Raw genomic sequence first — 19,128 nt, forward strand, 5'->3', positions numbered from 1 at the left:
AAATATTTCTTTAACATTTCTCTATATTCATTCTGCAGTGCTGAATACAGCAGCCAATGAAAACAAGTTAAAAACTATGATAATGTTACGTCATGGAAAATAAATGTGAGGGGGGGCTGCGTTTTGTGTGTCCTTGCTGCTAAAGAGATTGAAACGCAGCGCTCTAGAGATGCAGAGGGATGACGTGTTAAGGGCAGCGCAAACAAAAGGACACGGACGCTCCTCAGGTCTGGCGGTTATAGTACACCTGTCTTTCTGGCGTGCTAGTGGCGGCTCTAATTACTCCAAATGTACCAGTAACATTTCATAACCATCTTTTCTGAATCTGTCCAAGCATCTCCTGTAATTCGGCAAACACGTTCTATCCGGGTATTTATCCCTCTTCTCTCCAGCCACCACCGCGTTTCTCGTTAACGTGAAATAAACAGAAAGGAAAAGCAGTCCGGCGAGAGTGGCATTCTCTTCACAAACACCACTTTGACACCACACAGCACTTTCTACAGTTACTGTGCTGTATTCCTGATTTTAACAGCTTTTCCCTCATCAACTTCTCACAGAATGTCATCTGAATAATTTTGTGGGGTTTTGCATTGGAAGGCTCTCGCCGCCTCCCGTGCTGTGGCATTAACCCTCCGCTAATTAAATCTATGCTCTACTTTATAACCACGGTGGTCATGTCAAAGCAAGCAATTAATATGCCTAAAATTTGGAAATGAATACCTCCGCTAAGTGTTTTGACCAGTTTCTGACTGCGAGTAGCCGTGTGTTATTGGGAATGTTTTTCAGGGGTGGATATATTTTCAGAAGTAAAACTATTAACTATTAATAGTAAAACTATTCATATTGCACAGTAAAAGCCCTGCATTCAAATTTGGAAGAAAAAAGTGAAGAGTGAAAGAGAAACATTATCAGCATAAACTCAAATTTAATTCAATGTTCCACCAGCTCGGTCTGAACTTGGAAAAACTGCTTTTAATTTTAGTGAACCTGACTCGTGGAACAAAATACAACACTTTCTCTAAATCAACTCACTTGTACCTTTTGGGCATTTTAGAAATCTGATTTTGGACCTCCAGACTTCAACTTATGTAATTGCTTTACATAGTTGTATTTCTTTTGCATCCTGGTTGTCCTGATCTATTTATGAAATGTTTTTTTTCCATTTGGGAAAGTTTGGGGTCTTATGATGGTTAGGGTTGGGTATCGAACACGGTATTTTTTTGGGTACTGACCCAATAACGTCGGTACTACCAAGGACCGATTTACGTTAAATCAAACGGTTCCAAATGATGATACCTGAGAGCGCGTAAGTGTGCACTTATCTGTCCTCTCTGCATGTTGACAGAGAGTGGGGCTCCAACACACACACACACACACACACACACACACACACACACACACACACACACACACACACACACACACACACACACACACACACACACACACACACACACACACACACACACACACACACACACACACACACACACACACACACAGAGCTGTGGTGCCGAGCGGTCACAGTGAGTCACGGCAATGCAGGTAAAGCGGTCGTAAGTGTGGATACAGTTGTCAGAACTTCACGCAGACAGCGTTTGCTGTAATATAATATAAGGGTGAGGCGAAAGCGGCCAAGGTGCGGTTTCACTTCCTCTGAGACAGACAGGCTCACCAGTGTTCTCTATGCCCTGGTGACTGACTGTCAGGCTGGAGGTTGTAGGGCAAGGCAAGGCAACTTTATCTCTATAGCACCATTCAGCAACAAGGCAATTCAAAGTGCTTTACATAAAACAAAGAGCAAGAGTTTAAAAAAAAAAATAGAAAACAGGCTAAAATAGAATAAGATACATATACACGAATAAAAGTGTTAGTGCAGTGTAAGAAATTAATAATTATTTGATTTAATAGGTTGTAGGGACGGGTTTGGGAGGGGAGAGAGAGGGGTTTTTATTTGGTGTGTGCGCCTGCTCTACCAACTGAGCTAACCAGCCACACGAGGTCTATCTGTTTTTGAACAGGAACTGCACTAGTTTATATAACAGAAAAACTCAACTCCACCTACATTTTCTATTGACATTTAGCTGCTATCACAGAAGAAAGGAGTAAACTAACCACCCTGTAGTCTGAGGCAACAAATAAAACCCAGTTTAGGAAAAGATGACTACAATTATTTCTGTATGATCACCTTCTGTCACGACCAATACACAACATTTTTCCTTACCTCTTCATCAGCTTCCTCCTCATCTCCTGTGTCGTCGTTGATCATCAGGCCGTTTTGAGTGTGTGTTTGTCCGTTGAGAGAGTACACAGGCTTGGTGTAGTGGCCTATACTAGACTGCTTGGCTACGGCACTGTTAAAGGTCCTGTGCTGCTGTGCCTGGAGACACACACACACGCACACGCACACACACACACGCACACACGCACACACACACACACACACACACACACACACACACACACACACACACACACACACACACACACACACACACACACACAAACAAACAAACACACAGATCAATAAGCTGATACAGTTAATACCTTTTCCCATTTATTGTTGGATTTTTCTTTAAACACTAACTGTCACACCTGTCTCATGGCGGTCTCTCCAACCTTGTCCGAGTGTTTTCTGATGCTCTCCAGGAAGTCCTTGAGGTCTGACATGGAGATCTCCTTGATCTCCTCTCTTAGCCTGGGCAGGTTTTCAGCCATGATCTGACAGAACCTGTACTGACTCACCCTGCAGAAGACAGAGCAGAACCAGTCCAGTTGTGTGTCCACGTCCAAAAGTACTATCTAATCTAGGCATGGGCCGGTATGAGATTCTGACGGTATGATAACCTTCAGCAAAAATACAGCTTTAAAATGTATTATTTTGAAATGTCGGGGTAAAAAACAAAAACGTTTTCCCCCACAAGATATTTTTTTTTTTTTTTTAGGGAAAGGGATTTCTAAACTGCAGCTCATACTGCAGGAACGGTATGACGGAACGTTTTGAAAACGTGACTTTTTCAAACCGCGGTATACCTTGAAACCGGTAACCAGCCCATGCCTAATCTAATCTAACCAGCATTGTCTAATTTTATATGAAAAAGAAAGCAATACAACAGCTGGCAAATCAACGGAATACAATAATGAGACCATCTAGCCATCAGTGTCATGCTACTAAAACCCAGGCAACATTACTGTCAGCCGGGCTACATTGGTAATACTTCCAGCAGCATTTGAGATCTAGCTTACCTCCATTATATGCACCAATTTTTAAAAGAATGCTCTAAGACTAAAAAATAATTAAAACTTCCCATAAATTGACATAATTTCTTACTTAATGAGATGCCATTTGTTTGTCTGTTGTTGGGGAGGAAGAAGGAATCAGTATTAAAGCTGCACTTGACCATGTGTAATATGAAAGCTGTCACTCACAGTGACAAACCCACAGAACGTTATCAACTCAACTCTAACGCTTTGGCTACACTGCATGAGTAGCGTATGCGAACCGTTTACGGAGCAGATGTTCCGAGGAATGTATCTTTATCTTTTTACACTTTATGATCCATTTGTGTGTAAAAAGGCGACACATATTTCGCGTAAAAAATATAAATAGAAGACTGTCCCATTTTTACACTTGTAGAGCAGATCTCTGCGGTGCATACGCATCACTTATGTGCTGTTCTCGTGCCCGGTGCATCCGCTCTGCATTTGTTACGCTTGCAATGTAGCCGGCCCGTAAAGTTCCCCTCAACTCTACAAAAATGTTTAGCCTATTATAGCTAATTGTTTTGGTTTTGTGGTCAACAGCTTTACTATTTTGGTTTAGTCTTGTTTCTAACAGCAGCTGTTTTCAGTTTGGGTTCAGCTCTAATAAACCCACTGTACATTACCTGCTCAGCACCAAACAGCAGGACGACAAAGATAGTGATAAGCTGATGGGATTTACTCCTTAGGTATTGGAATTGGGTATTTAATGACGAGGCATTTTTCAATACTCGATTCGACTCGACTTTGGAGGGAATTCGGTCAGTGCCTAAAAAGAACTGAATTCGGTAGCCAGCCCTAGTGCTACAGTAGATGTGTAAATCGACAGCTGTTTGCTAACATGTTCACCATAACAACTCTGTCGTGCTTACAGCTTGTTCTGCTGCCACAAAGTGGCCAAAAAAACACTGGATGGTTCAGAAATGGATGTGGTTGATTTTTTTTGGTTCTCCCTAGCAGTGCAGTATGATGTCATCATTTACATTTTGCAAAAAAATGCATTACAACACCAATGTCTGATTGAACATTTTTCCATTCGGAATGAAGTTTTAATCACTGTATAATTTTATATCAACCAGCAACACCACAAGAGTTCTCGTTCGTTTTCCTTGACAAATTTAAATGTGGTTACATTTTGTTTATGTTTATTTTACTTATTTTCTCAGGTGTTTTATATATTATGCTACCTCTGGGTGTTTTTGTAATTGACTTCATTGTTGTTGGCTGTGTTGTTCTTGGATTTGATCTGCTGTTTTTATCTGGAAAGCACTTTGTAACCTTGTTAAGAAAAGTGCAATAAAAATAAAGTTTGTTTTTTTATCATTATCAGGAGCGACCTGTAAAATGTAATCAAAAATAAATCTTGATTTTGTACAGTTACAGTTTGACATTGGTGCCCTCTTCTACTTCAGGGGAATTAATATATATGTTTAAATTACATTATTTAAATATATGGAGCTCAGCGTAAATTCTTGAAGGAAGACTTCTAAACGTAATCACATTTCTCTCTCTTCTAAAACTGAACAGCTGTTAGAGGTATTCACTTTTATTTTAACCAATCAGAAGCGGCCTTGAATTTCACGAGCCAATCACAGCATGACACCCCTGTTTTAAACCTGTCTCTCTCTGCTGCTCAGTTGTCATTTCAGGCTGAGAACACAACCCTCCTCCTCCCCTTGCTCCTCCGGTCTTCATCTTGCACGGCTCCTGGTTCCTCCCCCGGCAAGACTGCCGTCGGCTCCTCGGTTCGGTCTTCGGGTTCCTCACACCACCATCAGTGTCTAGACTCCATCGGGGGATCAGCTTCTGGCTTTCTAACCCCCTAAATATATATAATTTCATAATGATGGAGTCTAATCTCCAAAGATTGTACATGTCATATCATGCATTCGTACAATAAATCTTTGCATATCTGCAACGAAGTCTCTCCTGATGGAAATATAATTTTAATGATTTATTGTTTGAAGTGAGGATTGTTTGAGACAGTGAGCATCAACAGTGAAGTGGATCCTGCTGTGGTTTGAGAGATTTCTAACACTGTAACATGCGTTGTTGCCATAACTCTGACCCAACGATGGGATTCTACGGTGAATCCAAGCAGTCTAGAACCAAGCTACGAACTTTTCAGAGCCATCTTGGAAGTGTACAGGGGGTAAATATCATATTTACTCAAAAGAATTTCAGTGGAGTTGTACTTCAAGAACCTTGATGGTATAATCCTACCTGGGGATGAAGACCTTCTCCAGCTGCTCCATGGTTTTTAACGCAGCATAGTATCTGCATAGACAAACAGTATAGCTTCAGTTAAGATGCAATCACAGCTTTGGCTTCTTTAATCATAACCATTAAAAGGACAGGTTCACAATTTCAATTTCTCAACAATAAGCAGGTGCCCATAGGAACACCTAAGCAGTTTTTGCTCGCTATATTCATTCCTCCCATTCATACTGGCCATAAGGAGATCCCTTCCAAATGTCGGAGATCCCTTCCTAATGGGGGGGACAAAATACCGTCCTCATTCGTGCAAAAATATATTCTTTATATATAGTTTATTTTATCTGCAGTATGAGTTAGTCAAATCAATCTCCACTGCAGATCAGCAACGAAACACTGTCCGGGGAACTTCAAAAAAAGGAATTTCATACTAAAAAGCCTTTCACTTTGCAAGATACCCACTTGATTTGTCTTTCTCAGACTGCTGAAGCCTAATTTTATCTTCAGATAATCTTGGAATACATTTTTTCACACAGAACGAGTACTGTGGATTGTATCCACCATCACTTACATTGGAAGGCCAGTGTGTTTCCAGGTGTTGGGGAGTACTACTGCATACTGGGGGTGCAAAAACGGGGGGGTGGGAGGGTTGGAGCTCTGGGGCCCACTTCTCCCTAGAATATATAATGTATACAAAAGTCTGTATAAAAACTATATATTTTTGTTCTCGCTTAAAATTGTAGGCAGGCTACTTAGTAGGCCAAACCTCCGGGACCTCTTAACCTGGGACCCTTGCTGTCATCAGGTCAGCTGCTAGCTGCTATCATCCTCGTTTTTCCTGCCGCCACGGCATCACTATTTTATGAATGAAACATGGCGGAGAAACGTAAAAGTGCTGATAACTCCTCTGTATCAAAAAATAAGGTAAGGCTCTATCTCGAGAGTTACCTCAACTTCGGTTTCGGAGGGGCTCAGCTTTTCTTAGACATAAGTAGGGGGGGGCGCCAAGGAAAAAAGGTTGGGAACCACTGCCCTATATAGTGTTTATATCTCACTGAAAACATCGTTGCGTGACTTGCGTCAGGAGATGTGCCCGTTATTTGTGTGACAGAAGCGCTCAGCATCATGTAATCAAACCAAAACAAAAATACTTCTAAACAAACCGAGCACACAGGAGGAAAGTAAAAGGTTGTGTATAAGTTGCATGTTACATTTCCAAAAATGAAGGCCCAGAAAAAACACAGCCGCTTTGCATTGTGGTATACGGGAGTAAAATGTAGGGTACATCATATGTACACTCAAATTAGCTGTGCTTTGTGGGTATTTTCTAGTGTTCTAGTGTGCTTACACACCAACCAGACGGCCAAACGTCGGCAGAAAAGGCAGTGTGACTGATCAGTCTCCCCGAGTTTGTCAAAAAAGTGCCTCAGAACACACCGAAGAGACGAGACGTAATACGTCTCCATAACAGCAGGCGGCACTAATCTGTAGTGTCGCCCAAAAATAAAAACCGACAGCTGATTGGACGAACCTGTCACGTGGCTCTGGTTTCTCCGGAAATTCAAAGACAGACTGTCATGGCGGCTTCATAATACGATCTCATGTTGTACTAAAATAGTTCACCGAAACGTGTTTCTGAAAACATTTGAAGAGAGAAATAGGCCATGCAGTTGCTGAATCTGTCTTCATTTCAGATCAACAAAGGTCAGTTTAAAAGATTTTCATCAGATTTTGAGAGACTTAAGTCACGCTCATTCCACTCCCCGTTTCCTGGTTAGCTCTCCACCAATCAGATGGGTCATTTGAGTCCGACTGCCGGCAGTGCCCACCCCGCCGATTATACATGTCAAATCGGCCAAAATGAAGGACGAGGGCCCCTCGGACTGACGACGGCACAGAACACACCAAACAGACTCGAGTCACTGACCTCGCCAGACTGTCAGACGGCCGATTATCAGCTCTGTGTGTCCGGGCCTTTAAACATCCAAAAAAAAAGCAGTGGGCAGCCACGGTCCGGCGCCCAGGGACCACGCCAGGTGTAATGCCAGTGCCTACGCCAAGGGCAACGGTGGGAGGAAACCTGAGCACCTGGACGAAACAATCCTGCGCAGCCACCACTGCATTAAAATTATACAAATAGTATAATACTAATACTATTAGTGTAGCCTAATCTTTATCTGCAACTGTGCAGAAATGCCAGGTTTAAAAAGAATGAATAGACATGCAAAATGTTTTAAAAAAAAATGATATAATATAATAATATATGTTGATTTAGAATTTGAATGTCAACGTTATGAATGAAGCTTCGAAGTATTTGGTATAACCCTAGTGCACACATTACAAGGGTTCAGCCTTGGGTCAATGTGCTAAGCTCCCATCATTAGGCTGATAGGCAGGCTGTGAAGGGATCTAATTGGTCGGTCAGTGAGTGTAAAATGTGCTGTATACACATGAACAGAAGGCAGCCTCATAAACTGTACAGTGAAAAGGTTTGTCAGAGTGCAGATTACCAGGACGGAGGACGCAAAGACTGCAAGTGGCAGGGCATTGAACAGAATGTGACCTGGGCATTGGCACATACAGTACAGAAAACAATGTGCATTTGCGGCAAACAAACTCATTCTAATTCATTGTAAGTGTATAGGCTATGTCATTAGTGCTTCAAGTACACTCCACACACAAATCCCACAAGGTGGCCGGCATGGTCTAATTGCCTTGGATTGGCTGTCGGCCGTGACAGAGCTTCAGTGAGGGGGCCTTGTTGTGAACAAGGGCACACTGAGGGTCAATTGTCCTGCTAGTGAATGGCCTATTCCTTTGGTACACAGTAATGAACAAGAAAGGGTCATTCATCCTTCATACCAATAGGCATGTAAATAGGACCAGACATAAAGTTCACGGGGTAAAAATAGTATTCAGCCCAAACATAAAGTTAATGGGGTTCAAAAATGAAGTTCAGTCAAAACCACATAGCAGTGGAAACCTTCATTATGAATCCTGGTTGCTTTTGAAGACTCTTTTGGTAGGGGGCTTGATTACTGAGCTTTTTTTGTCTAGCTAAAAGAACACTTCTTTAGAATGGACAACCGAAAGATGTATAGTGTATAGTTTTGTCCATTGATTTAGTGACACATTGATTTACGTAGAAGTAACTTCAAGGGATTGCAGATATTCACCCAGCTTTCGATCATAATAATGTTGGTAGTATGTGTAAATTAATTTCGACCCCACACAAAATTCAAACAGTTCTAGTCACACAAGTGTGCCATTTATAACATATCAAAAGTCCAAAGTACTTTCCACCACTTGGATCTCTTGGGACTTTTCATATGTTATAGAGGAGACTTTAATGAGTAATGAGCATTTGTCAGATTTTCTGTTGCAATTTGTGGGAGATTCACTCCTTTTCCCCCCCACAAAATGCTTGTACTAACTATGGTTAAACTGCCTCCATCTTACCAGTGCCACGATCTACCTACTCACAGACCAGCATAACAACCACGTGATGCAAACCTTGGTGGTTTGCTGCTGGCCCTAGGGCCTGTTGCTTGAACTACAGAATGTACTTCCGCACACAGACACAAAGAGTATAGCAGCAGATCAAAGGAGACAGCTGGCCCTCTCTCTCTTTCTCAAACTCTGACCGGATTCAAATTAAACTGTAAAACTAGTCAGTGCTGATTAAATTTGTTTACTGTTTTGCCTATTTCTCGCCTAAAATGTTTTCAGAAACACATTTTAGTGCACTGTTTGGCTGAAATAAGGAAGCTAGTTTGAAGTATGTTTGTTTTAAATTGTATATTATGTTCATAGTCGTGTGCATATTTCATTTACAACATTGTTATTATTATTGTTAATTTTCATTGTTGGACCTCCTGGGATCTACCTAAACAGTGTGTAGGCTAGTCATATTTTTATGAGGTCAATGTGTGCTTCTAGGTGGTTTAGGGTTCACATATTGAAATGATCAGTTTGTTGTTGATTAATGTATCTGAATAATTCCATAGGGGATGGCTGATGTAAATGACCACAAGAATAACACGATTAATTCACTCATTTATACATTTGATTGGTTGGGTTTGATCAGACATGAAGTCTGTTACATCTGATGTTACTCTTTTACACCCAACAGTGACGTCAGCAAAAAATTAATTTTCAGCTGCTGTTAAGACTAACGCCCAGTTCAGACCAAAGATTTGCGACGAGACGAGTTGAAACTTGCAACTACTCGCAACGCGCCGGTCTGCAGCGTTCTGAAAGCTGCCAGTTCACACCAACGAGACTAGACGAGACATTGTATCATCTCCCTAGCAACGACTCTTTGTTCCTCCGCCCAAACTTCCAACTTCCAGGCTTTTTGTAGCTGGATTTATCATTTGTTGCGTCTAAATATGAATGTGGATAACGTTAGTGATAGTGAGATGCTAACTACAGTTTCATTTCTAGTGATGAATCAGCAAAAACACGTTTTTATTTCTCTGATTTACAGCTTTGTCCTAAGCGCTCCCTCTCTTCTGTCACTCGACCATACGTGCTTGCAGGCGCACATTGAGCCTCCGCTAACGGGTTTTAACAGAAAAGAAATAGATTATTGATAATTTTATTGTAGCTGACTTTACCATCTGACTTCTCTATTTGCTGTTGAAACAGGTTCTAAGACCAGCCTCTGGAGACTCGACCAGCTGAGTCGCAGCGACACCATCAGCTGGTTTGAGTCGAGGTGAGACGGGCCGGTTCAGACCGCTGAAACCTTTCTCTGTGATGTTCTAAAACGGTTTTGTCTCATCGCGAATCTTTGGTCCAAACTGGGCTTTAGTCCACACTAGATTTTGGAAGAAGGACAAAAAAATAGCTGCACTAGCCTCTATGGGTTGAAAGGTATAATGATGTTGAACCTTTGGCCACGCCCCCTACCAACAAGTGGTGACAACATGCTTTTTCCAAAACCTGTGCAGCAGCAATGTACTGTAGTGCTATAGAACCACACTACATCACAGCTGGTCTGGTGTATTTGCAACCGCACCCAGCGGAGATGTGGGGAATGATGTCACAACCGAGTTGAATTGGTTCCATTTACAAGTCGGATTTTCCTATTGTGGGGTTAGCTCGAGCCAAGATAGCCATTGTTGGCAATACCAGTTGATAACAACGCATTATGCTGTTGTTGTGTTTGTGCATACAAACAGCGTAACATGTCCACAGATAGAAGTTTCAAATAGACAGAAGTGCTAATAACGGTATGTAACTACAACTGTTGATGCAGGTGGCAGCCATGTTGGATTTTGAGCTCGGGGTACTCAAAGGTTGTCTGAGTTCCGAGCTCAGAAATCCAACTTCTGAGTACAAATGGAACGCACAAGCAGAATAGCACTAGTGCAACAGTACATCACAGTTGCACAGGGTGGGGAAAAGGATGGTGTCACCACTAGGGCAAGCCAGATTATTAGACTGGGTGAAGTTACTCTTTCAGAATCTGGAAACCTTCAGAATCTCAAAATTCTTGTAAGTTGTTTTTGATATCACAGTTATACATCAGTCACGGTGTGATGAAATGCTTAGTGAGATGGATACCTTTTGGACTCCAGCTGCTCCTTTAGTTTGCTGTACATTTCTAGCACTGCAAAAGAAAAGAAGATGGAAAACGGGATCTGTAGCAAGGTTTGTTGGTTCAAGAATTTCACTCACTTTTGCTCCTAAAAAGACAAATTTACTGCGCATACAAAGATACAGATAGGTATATTCAAAACATAATGGACAAAAATGTTCTACCAAAAAATGTCCTTAGTCCAACCCAAGATAATAGGGTCAAACCACAAAATATTTCAGGTTACCGATGGGCTCCAGTGGCACCCTAAGGTGAACATTTCTCATTAACACTAGAAATAGGACTGTGCAATAAATCAATTTTTAATTGTGATTAGGATTTCGGCTCATAACCATCACAAGTAATTGAGAAAAACGATTATTTCGCACATTACATTTAGCAAGTAAACTTTTATCTTGTCTTGTGTTCAGAATGAGAAAAAAAAAGTTCAAACGGGAAAAGTATTAAGGGAAATTTCACAGTTTTTCACTGTTCATTTGTTCAACTGTTCTACTTTTTTTTTTTATTCAATAATTGCAACATCTTTCTAAAAGTTTACTAAAAGTAATCGTGTTAAATAATCTTGATTTCGGTATTTACCAAAAATAATCGTGATAAGGTTTTTTGGTAACACTTTACTTGAAGGTATCTACGTAAGAGTGACATGACACAGTCATGACACATGAACCCTAACTAACCATAACCCTAACCATAACTTGTCATGACACTTACTAAAAGAAGCGTTATGTCATAAACATTTATGACTTGTTTATAATGTTTATGAAACATTCATGACAGTGTCATGTCACTCTTGTGTAGATACCTTCAAGTAAAGACTAACTGAATTTTTCCCATAATCGAGCAGCCCTAACTAGAATTAAAGTGGCCATCATATTGGATACACAAGGGCTGTGGTACCTGGTATACAGAGCTGGAGCTTCTCTACAGTGGTGGCCATGTTCCTCTGCTGGATCCGACAGCGAATCACCTCCTCTGTCTGAGCCGTCACCTGAGGGAAGAGACGCACAATGGAAGGAAACAATGAGACAGGGGCCACCGCTGCTAACTACTGGGTGAAAGAATGGTCATGTCGAATTCAGAACTGTCTTTGCAGTGAACGAGCAGGCATGTGTCCTGGCAGCACAGTAAAAAGCACTTTTTGTCTCCTGGACATTCATGCATACACGCATAGTTGAACTTACCTCCCTCCCAGCCTCTTGTAGTCTTCGATCAGTGTCCGTCACTTGACCCTTTCAAAACAAACACAGACATCAGTTCAACTGTACAGCCTCAGAATCTCTGTTTATTGGTTCTTTTACTCTACCCATGGCTCCCACACATTTTTGTTTATTGCAAATACCATGTGTCTTATTCCTCTGCTCTTTTCCATAGAGCTCCATTGTTTTCCAAAAACTATTAAAACACATCAATGAGCCACACTGTTTCACTGGTGCCATGTTTCTTCATTATAATGAACATACATACTGTATTTTATTCTTACTTAATCCGACAAACACCGTCCTGCTGCTGTAAATACTCACTAGAGCCATACATGTGGGTTAATCCGCTGCTGAAAATAGTTCCCAACAAATGGACTTTTTCCTGTTTGAGTAACTTTGGCTAAATACTACAGTGACTAGCTGAAAATGACTGATCAATTACATATACAATATATTTGTTAACTGTTTTTAAAGATTTAGGTCTTCAGTAGGAATCATTGGGTTTGGGGCTGAGAGCCATAACCAGAGACAGACTAACACATTGTTGGAGTTGGTCTTCTCATTAGATTTGTTGACAATGAAGGGAAACATGTCAAACAAATCTGCCTTATCTTTTAAAACTGCACTGGGACACTGCTGCATGTTGAAAACACAAACAAGGCCCGGTTTGGGCTTTTTTCTTAGATATTAAGATATCATGCAAGATAAATCAAAGGTCTTAGTGTGATTAGGGTGAAGGTGCTGAAAATGTTCACCCATCATTGGCATGTTAAGGTTTCTGTGACAGAGCACTCACTTCTGTTTAAAAGACTCAAGTCAAATTTTATTTCATGGCATTTTCATAGGCAGCACTTGAATTTCTTCATGTTGTGAAAATTTTGATAGTTGAATCCTTTTTTTATTTTTTAGAATGTATGGCTAAACAGAACATGCTGTCACGTGTCTATCTGTCCTTCCACTCTCTGTCTGCTCCCCCTCTTCATGCCCTCTCTTTTCCCTCTCTACCTCCCTCGCTGCAGTTGCTCAGTATTGTAATCAGCTCATTGTCCATGAAGGGGCAAGGACAAAGGCAGGCAAATTTAGATTAACCAGGCAGCGAGGACCTGAACCCATCATCGGTGCACTGGGCCTTTCATGGGGTTTAATGGCTTGTGACAGGCTCTTTCTCACAGATTCAGTGACAAACTTCTCGATTCTGGATGGGGATTTTTGAACTCTCGGCTCTTGTCACACGGCTGAGAGCCATGACCCAATTGACCAGTCGGCTTTTAGATAACAATCCTTTCAACAGTGCAGCTTCCAAACGAGGGGGGACCAACTACATAATCACAAAACTTAACCAAAACTGTTATGTAAATCGACATAATGTTCCACTGGTCAGCTACCAGGGAGTAGAACCTATGACTAGGACGGAACAATGTATCGCAATTTTATCAAAATCACAATACGGACTAGTGCATTATCCAAATCGCCAAATATTTGTTAAAGGAAAAATATGTGTCACACCATTCTGAATTAATGTTTAAAGTCCTGCAGAGACATCCCGGACTACAAATCGTACCCTACAGAATAAAGAAATAAAACAGATCCTCCCAGAAATCATACTATAATCATTTTAATGATTCGTTTCCAAAGGTCTCAGTCTGAGCCCCTCCGGACTACAAAGTTTTCAAACCAAAACATGGTCAGTAGTGTTTCCAAATGTCTCCGTTTTAGGGTCTCGAAAACGCCGTAATAGTGTGGACGCGACACGTAAACGTAGCAAAAGACATTTGTTTTAAAACCAAAACGTAGTAGTGTAGATGTAGCCTAATTCCTGCAAACTTGGGGTCATGGAGATGCTTCACACGTCATTAGCTGGCCACACTTTAGCCAATAGAGACGCTTAGTATGTTATATCCCAGCCCATCGGATATCTCCACTGCAAACCTCCTGCTAACTGTGATCGCTGCTCCATATGAAAGAATATGGCGATTGCACAGCAGTAGTCACATATTCAGTAATGAGACAGGTAAAAAAAAATCATTTTAAAGTATCGGGATATCATTCCAGTTGGGTGTAGCCTACCATTACTCTCTGACAAAGCAAATACAAGAAAACAGTGTGTGGGGAAAATAGAATTGATTTAAAAATTAAAGCATGATACTTACAATACATGCATCTGGCATTGCAGTGGTGTGACATAAAATAAATCAAAACCTTCATTACATGTCATTTAGCTGACGCTTTTATCCAAAGCGACTTGCAATTTCTATATATGTCAGAGGTCACACACCTCTGGAGCAACTAGGGGTTAGTGTCTTGCTCAGGGACACATTGGTTGCTGTATCACAGTGGGAATCAAACCTGGGTCTCCCACACCAAAGGCATGTGTCATATCCACTGCGCCATCACCACCCCTTCACTGCACTACTTATTTACTTATATACTTATTCATTACTTTTAATCAGTTACATGATGTTGTCAAATAATTACCAAATATATAAAACACGTTATATTTAAAATCTAATCAAAATGCTATATTTGACTGTTAAGATGGGAAATATGATGATATATAGGCCTAATATAAGATCATACACATTTGCCAATTGCGTAATTTTTGCCTAGTTATCTGTATTTTGGTAGCTAATATCTGTGGTTGTATTAAGCCATCGTGGGTAATGTCTTAAATCAATGGGCAGGACTTCTTTATGGTATTGTTGGATTTTCATATAATTTTTCTATCAATTAGATCAAATATCTTGATTTGTCAGATAGCTAACATGATGGATTAAGAACATATCTTTTATTGTTTCACAATATACCGTATATCGAAAAGGTTTCATAAAATTATATATTCTGTAGAGGCTATTTTCCATATCACCTATCCCCTATTTAGATATGCTTTAAAAACAAAATATTTCTTTCACACCAGTTTGGGAGGACTGTGCCACAGTGCACTGAAGTAAGCCAAGATGATAAATAGACCTTTTTACCATTACATTTTCCAACTTATAATAAACACATATAGTGCAAATATAAAAAGCCCTCTAAATGTGTCTGAAACATGATTTTATTGAAGATAATAAATGTTTCCATAATGGAAAAACATTATCAATTTGATGCTTTAACAATCTAGTTGGTAGTCTGTTGGAGCTCAGATGGCCACTATATTTTAAGATTTGGCAGCCAATGTGGGTTGAAGACCGAACTGTCCTGCTATTGCCTCTTCTGGCCTGTAGTCATTTTTACAGTAATGTCTCTTACCATAAGTTTCTCAGCATCAGCACGGACTTTGAGGAGCTCTGTGATGGCATCCACAAAGCCTTGGTGGTGGAAATTGCACATCTTCTCAATCTCACGGTCATGGTTCCTTATCCTGGCATCCAGCTTTTCCATGAAGCGCTTGTGGGCGTTGGGCTGGTCATCGTAAATAGACCTAGGAGAGACAAGGAGGTGAGGAGATGGGAGTTGAAGGAAGAAGAAGGGGTTAAGGCAGGAAAGGAAAGATGGCAAAAATCGAGACAGAACTGTAAGAATGACTATTAATTTTCTCATATTGTCACTTTGTATATTTCCATTAGCAGCATAATGGAGGTTCCTTAAGGCAGCTGCACTTAACAGCCAGGAAAAGCTGACACAACAATGTTGCAAGCAGTGTTGGTCATTGTATGTTATACAGAGGCGGAGTCCCTCCCCTTCCGGTGGATCGCCATGGGACCATAATTCTGGAAAAATATGAACAGTAGTGAATGGGGAAAGACACTTTTTTATTTTTATCCCGTTTGAATTGAGCCATGAATTACACATATGATATTTGTCAGTTTAAAAGATAATTTTGCAAGTCAAGAAAGTCTGTTAAACTGTTAAAGTATAAGACAATTATGTAATTAGAAAGACTACACACTTCAAAGTTGCACAGATGACATCTTGCTGAAGCTACGATGTCTGATAAAACTTCACTGGATAAAACACATCAGGTAAGAGAACGCTGTGTGTGTGTTGTGGAACAGAGCTAAGCTAGCTACCTAGCGAGCAAGCCGAGCATCAAGCAAGGTGACGCAAATTGTGTGAGACGAGAGATGTAGTTCACTGAGCGGTTTCAAACAAAACTAAGTGGTCATGTGACAAACCTACGAGAAACTGAGACTTTCTTCACATTCATTCCAATGAAGGTTGCTCAAGCTTTAGAAATACTAAAGCTGCACTAATCAATATTACTCTCTATATGACACCAAAATGCACATTCTGGTCCTGAAGACCATCTCTATTTACATTCAACAACCTTAATCTAAAAGTTAAGGATGCACCTATCCAACCTCTTCAGTCCCAAATCTGATATCTTCATCATATCATGATATTGAAAATTCTACCGGTATTATTGTGAACATCGACGATATGATATGGCACACCCCTAATCAAAAACTACAAATTATAAAGTAAATTACAAAAAACTAACTATTTTCACAAGTGCCACTACAATAGCTCACTGAGCCAACATGTATAAAGAATCAAGCTAAAGAGACTTTATAGCAGCAGCACCTCTCTAAGCCAGCTTCATTTTGGTGTTAGCCTATTTCTTTATAGCTTGCACAAAGCATACATCTTATTCTAGAGATGATCTAGAGATATGTTATAGCGCATATGTTGTAATGTTTAATGTTAAAAAATAATGTTCTAAATTCTGGATTCCCAGATAAGTATAAGTTAGGGTTGTTGGCAGTGCTTATATGTTGCTCACTGTTAAGCTTCAAGCAGTACTGTAGATTCATCTGTCTAAATAGGTGTACAGGTTGTATTTTTCTGTGCATCCAATTCAGCTTTGTACTGTATTTTTAGCTAAGCACTACATGGATGTTTCTGTCTTTCAGGCATTCAGTACAGGCCAGCTGCAGTGATAGAGACAGAAAATAGACAATTCTAATATGATAATATAAAATCATAGGCAGATCATGGTTCTTATTCAGCTGCATTAAAACACAGTATAGGTCACCACAGAGAGCAGGAGCCTTTTGTTCTGAGTTCATTATCTATAGTGGTTGAGGTTACTACCTTTTTTTTTCAACCTGGACCCTATTTTCCTATATTTTTGTGTGTAAGTGACTGATAGGAACAACAATCTTTGAAATTGGTCCAGTATTAAGCAAGAACGCTGTAACCGGCAGCCACAGACAGGGCTGCAATGTAACCCTATGGGGCAAATGTGCATAGTCAGTTTGGTCCACTAACAGTCCTTTTTTTTTGCTACTGACAGGGTCAGAATGTTATTCTAAGTGTCTGACAACATTATGAAAAGGATCCCTACAGATATAGGCCTTTTTAAAACCTCTTTGAGACCTTTCTGTTTAACCAGAAACAGCTCTGAGGTCGCTAGCGATAAACCCACCAGACTCCATTTAGTAGAACTGCAATTAAAGGATGTTTTTATGTTTAAAAAAAGGATCTTACTCTTTAACAGAAAGGCCGACCTCCTTAGAAATCCTTTCCATAATGTTGTCAGACAGACAGTTGTCCTATTAACTTACATTGTAGTTTGTTTCTCTGACTGCCAACTGCAGCGATCTCACTCAACACTGGGCCAATGTCAAATATTGTTGTTCCCATCAGTCACTTAGACACAAAAAACAGACACATGATGAAGACCTTTGCAAGGGTACAATTATTCAAATCCAATTTTAGGTGTGTGTGTGTGTGTGTGTGTGTGTGTGTGTGTGTGTGTGTGTGTGTGTGTGTGTGTGTGTGTGTGAGTGTGAGTGAGAGAGAGACGGCTGCGACAATTGTTGTTCAAAACAACAATGGTGGATGTGATTGACAGATGGTTCATCCAATCACCTGCCAAGTATTTTTTGCAAGTGCTTGCCTTATTCCAAAACAGCTTCCGATGATGGCTTCTCAGATGGTTCTGTGTTAACAAATCATCTGGTGCGTCAGGGGACTGTGTGCGACCTGTCGCACTGAAATTCACAATGCCTCAAAATCTGTGTGAACTGCAGCACTACAAAAATACTTAGAACCAACATTTCTGTGCTAGTGGGGAGGCTTAGGTGGCCAGTTGTTTAGCACATAATTGTAAAGAACCCTGCTATGAATCACTACTGGTCATCCAACAACCACACACACACACACACACACACACACACACACACACACACACAGTGCCAGCGGAGCCTATGCCAAACTCAGGACAAGAGTCTTTGATGACCGAGACTTAAGGGCTCAAACCAAGCTCCTGGTTTACAGAGCTGTGATTCTCCCAACCCTGCTGTATGGAGCGGAATCCTGGACCACCTACAGCAGATACCTAAGAGCCCTGGAACTATTCCATCAAAGAGCCTTAAGAAAAATCTTGAGGATCAACTGGGAAGACAGACGTACAAACTCCAGCATTCTGGAGGAAATGAATATGCCCAGCATCACTACCATCATAATGCAGTACCAACTCCGATGGACAGGACATGTCATCTGCATGCCCAACAACCGTCTCCCAAAGCAGATCCTGTACTCCCAGCTAAAAGAAGGACAGCGAGCCCCTGGTGGGCCAAAGAAACGCTTTAAGGACAATATTAAGACCAACCTGAAAAAGTTTAACATCACGTCCGGCAACAGGGAGAATCTAGCGTTGAACAGGGACTACTGGAGAAAAGCTGTGCAGGAAGGTGCAGCACACCACGAAACAGAACTCCGCCATGCTGCAGAGGTAAAGGACAAACAGAGAAAGGCTCCACCACCACACACCACCTCAACCTTCCAATGCCCATATTGCAGTAGAATCTGTGGATCACTGATTGGCCTTTACAGCCACCTGAGGATCCACAAATAAGACGATCTGACGGAGAGGACAGTCATACTCGTTTTGAGTGACCGCCAAAG

The 19,128-nt window shown here is 40.9% G+C and overlaps 1 protein-coding gene and 1 long non-coding RNA gene across 10 annotated transcripts in view; one reads left to right on the forward strand and one right to left on the reverse strand.

Moving 5' to 3' along the window:
• The window catches only part of exoc6 (exocyst complex component 6), a 98,957-nt gene that overhangs the window by 44,863 nt on the left and 34,966 nt on the right, over nucleotides 1–19,128 (reverse strand). For all 9 annotated transcript variants that reach the window (XM_031323935.2, XM_031323938.2, XM_031323937.2 and 6 more), the window contains exons 2-8: nucleotides 15,526–15,697; nucleotides 12,262–12,309; nucleotides 11,978–12,068; nucleotides 11,047–11,092; nucleotides 5,485–5,538; nucleotides 2,596–2,746; nucleotides 2,225–2,380 (exon numbers count right to left, since the gene is read on the reverse strand). In XM_031323935.2, the coding sequence (XP_031179795.1) occupies nucleotides 2,225–2,380; nucleotides 2,596–2,746; nucleotides 5,485–5,538; nucleotides 11,047–11,092; nucleotides 11,978–12,068; nucleotides 12,262–12,309; nucleotides 15,526–15,697 (718 nt within the window). The remainder of the gene's footprint in view (nucleotides 1–2,224; nucleotides 2,381–2,595; nucleotides 2,747–5,484; nucleotides 5,539–11,046; nucleotides 11,093–11,977; nucleotides 12,069–12,261; nucleotides 12,310–15,525; nucleotides 15,698–19,128) is intronic.
• LOC116067502 lies at nucleotides 7,602–18,910 on the forward strand. The gene is made up of 3 exons (XR_004109230.1): nucleotides 7,602–7,705; nucleotides 8,728–8,735; nucleotides 18,898–18,910. It is a non-coding gene; the product is annotated as an uncharacterized LOC116067502 (long non-coding RNA).

This window comes from Sander lucioperca, chromosome 22 (genome assembly GCF_008315115.2).
Source record: "Sander lucioperca isolate FBNREF2018 chromosome 22, SLUC_FBN_1.2, whole genome shotgun sequence".
Lineage (NCBI taxonomy): Eukaryota > Metazoa > Chordata > Actinopteri > Perciformes > Percidae > Sander > Sander lucioperca.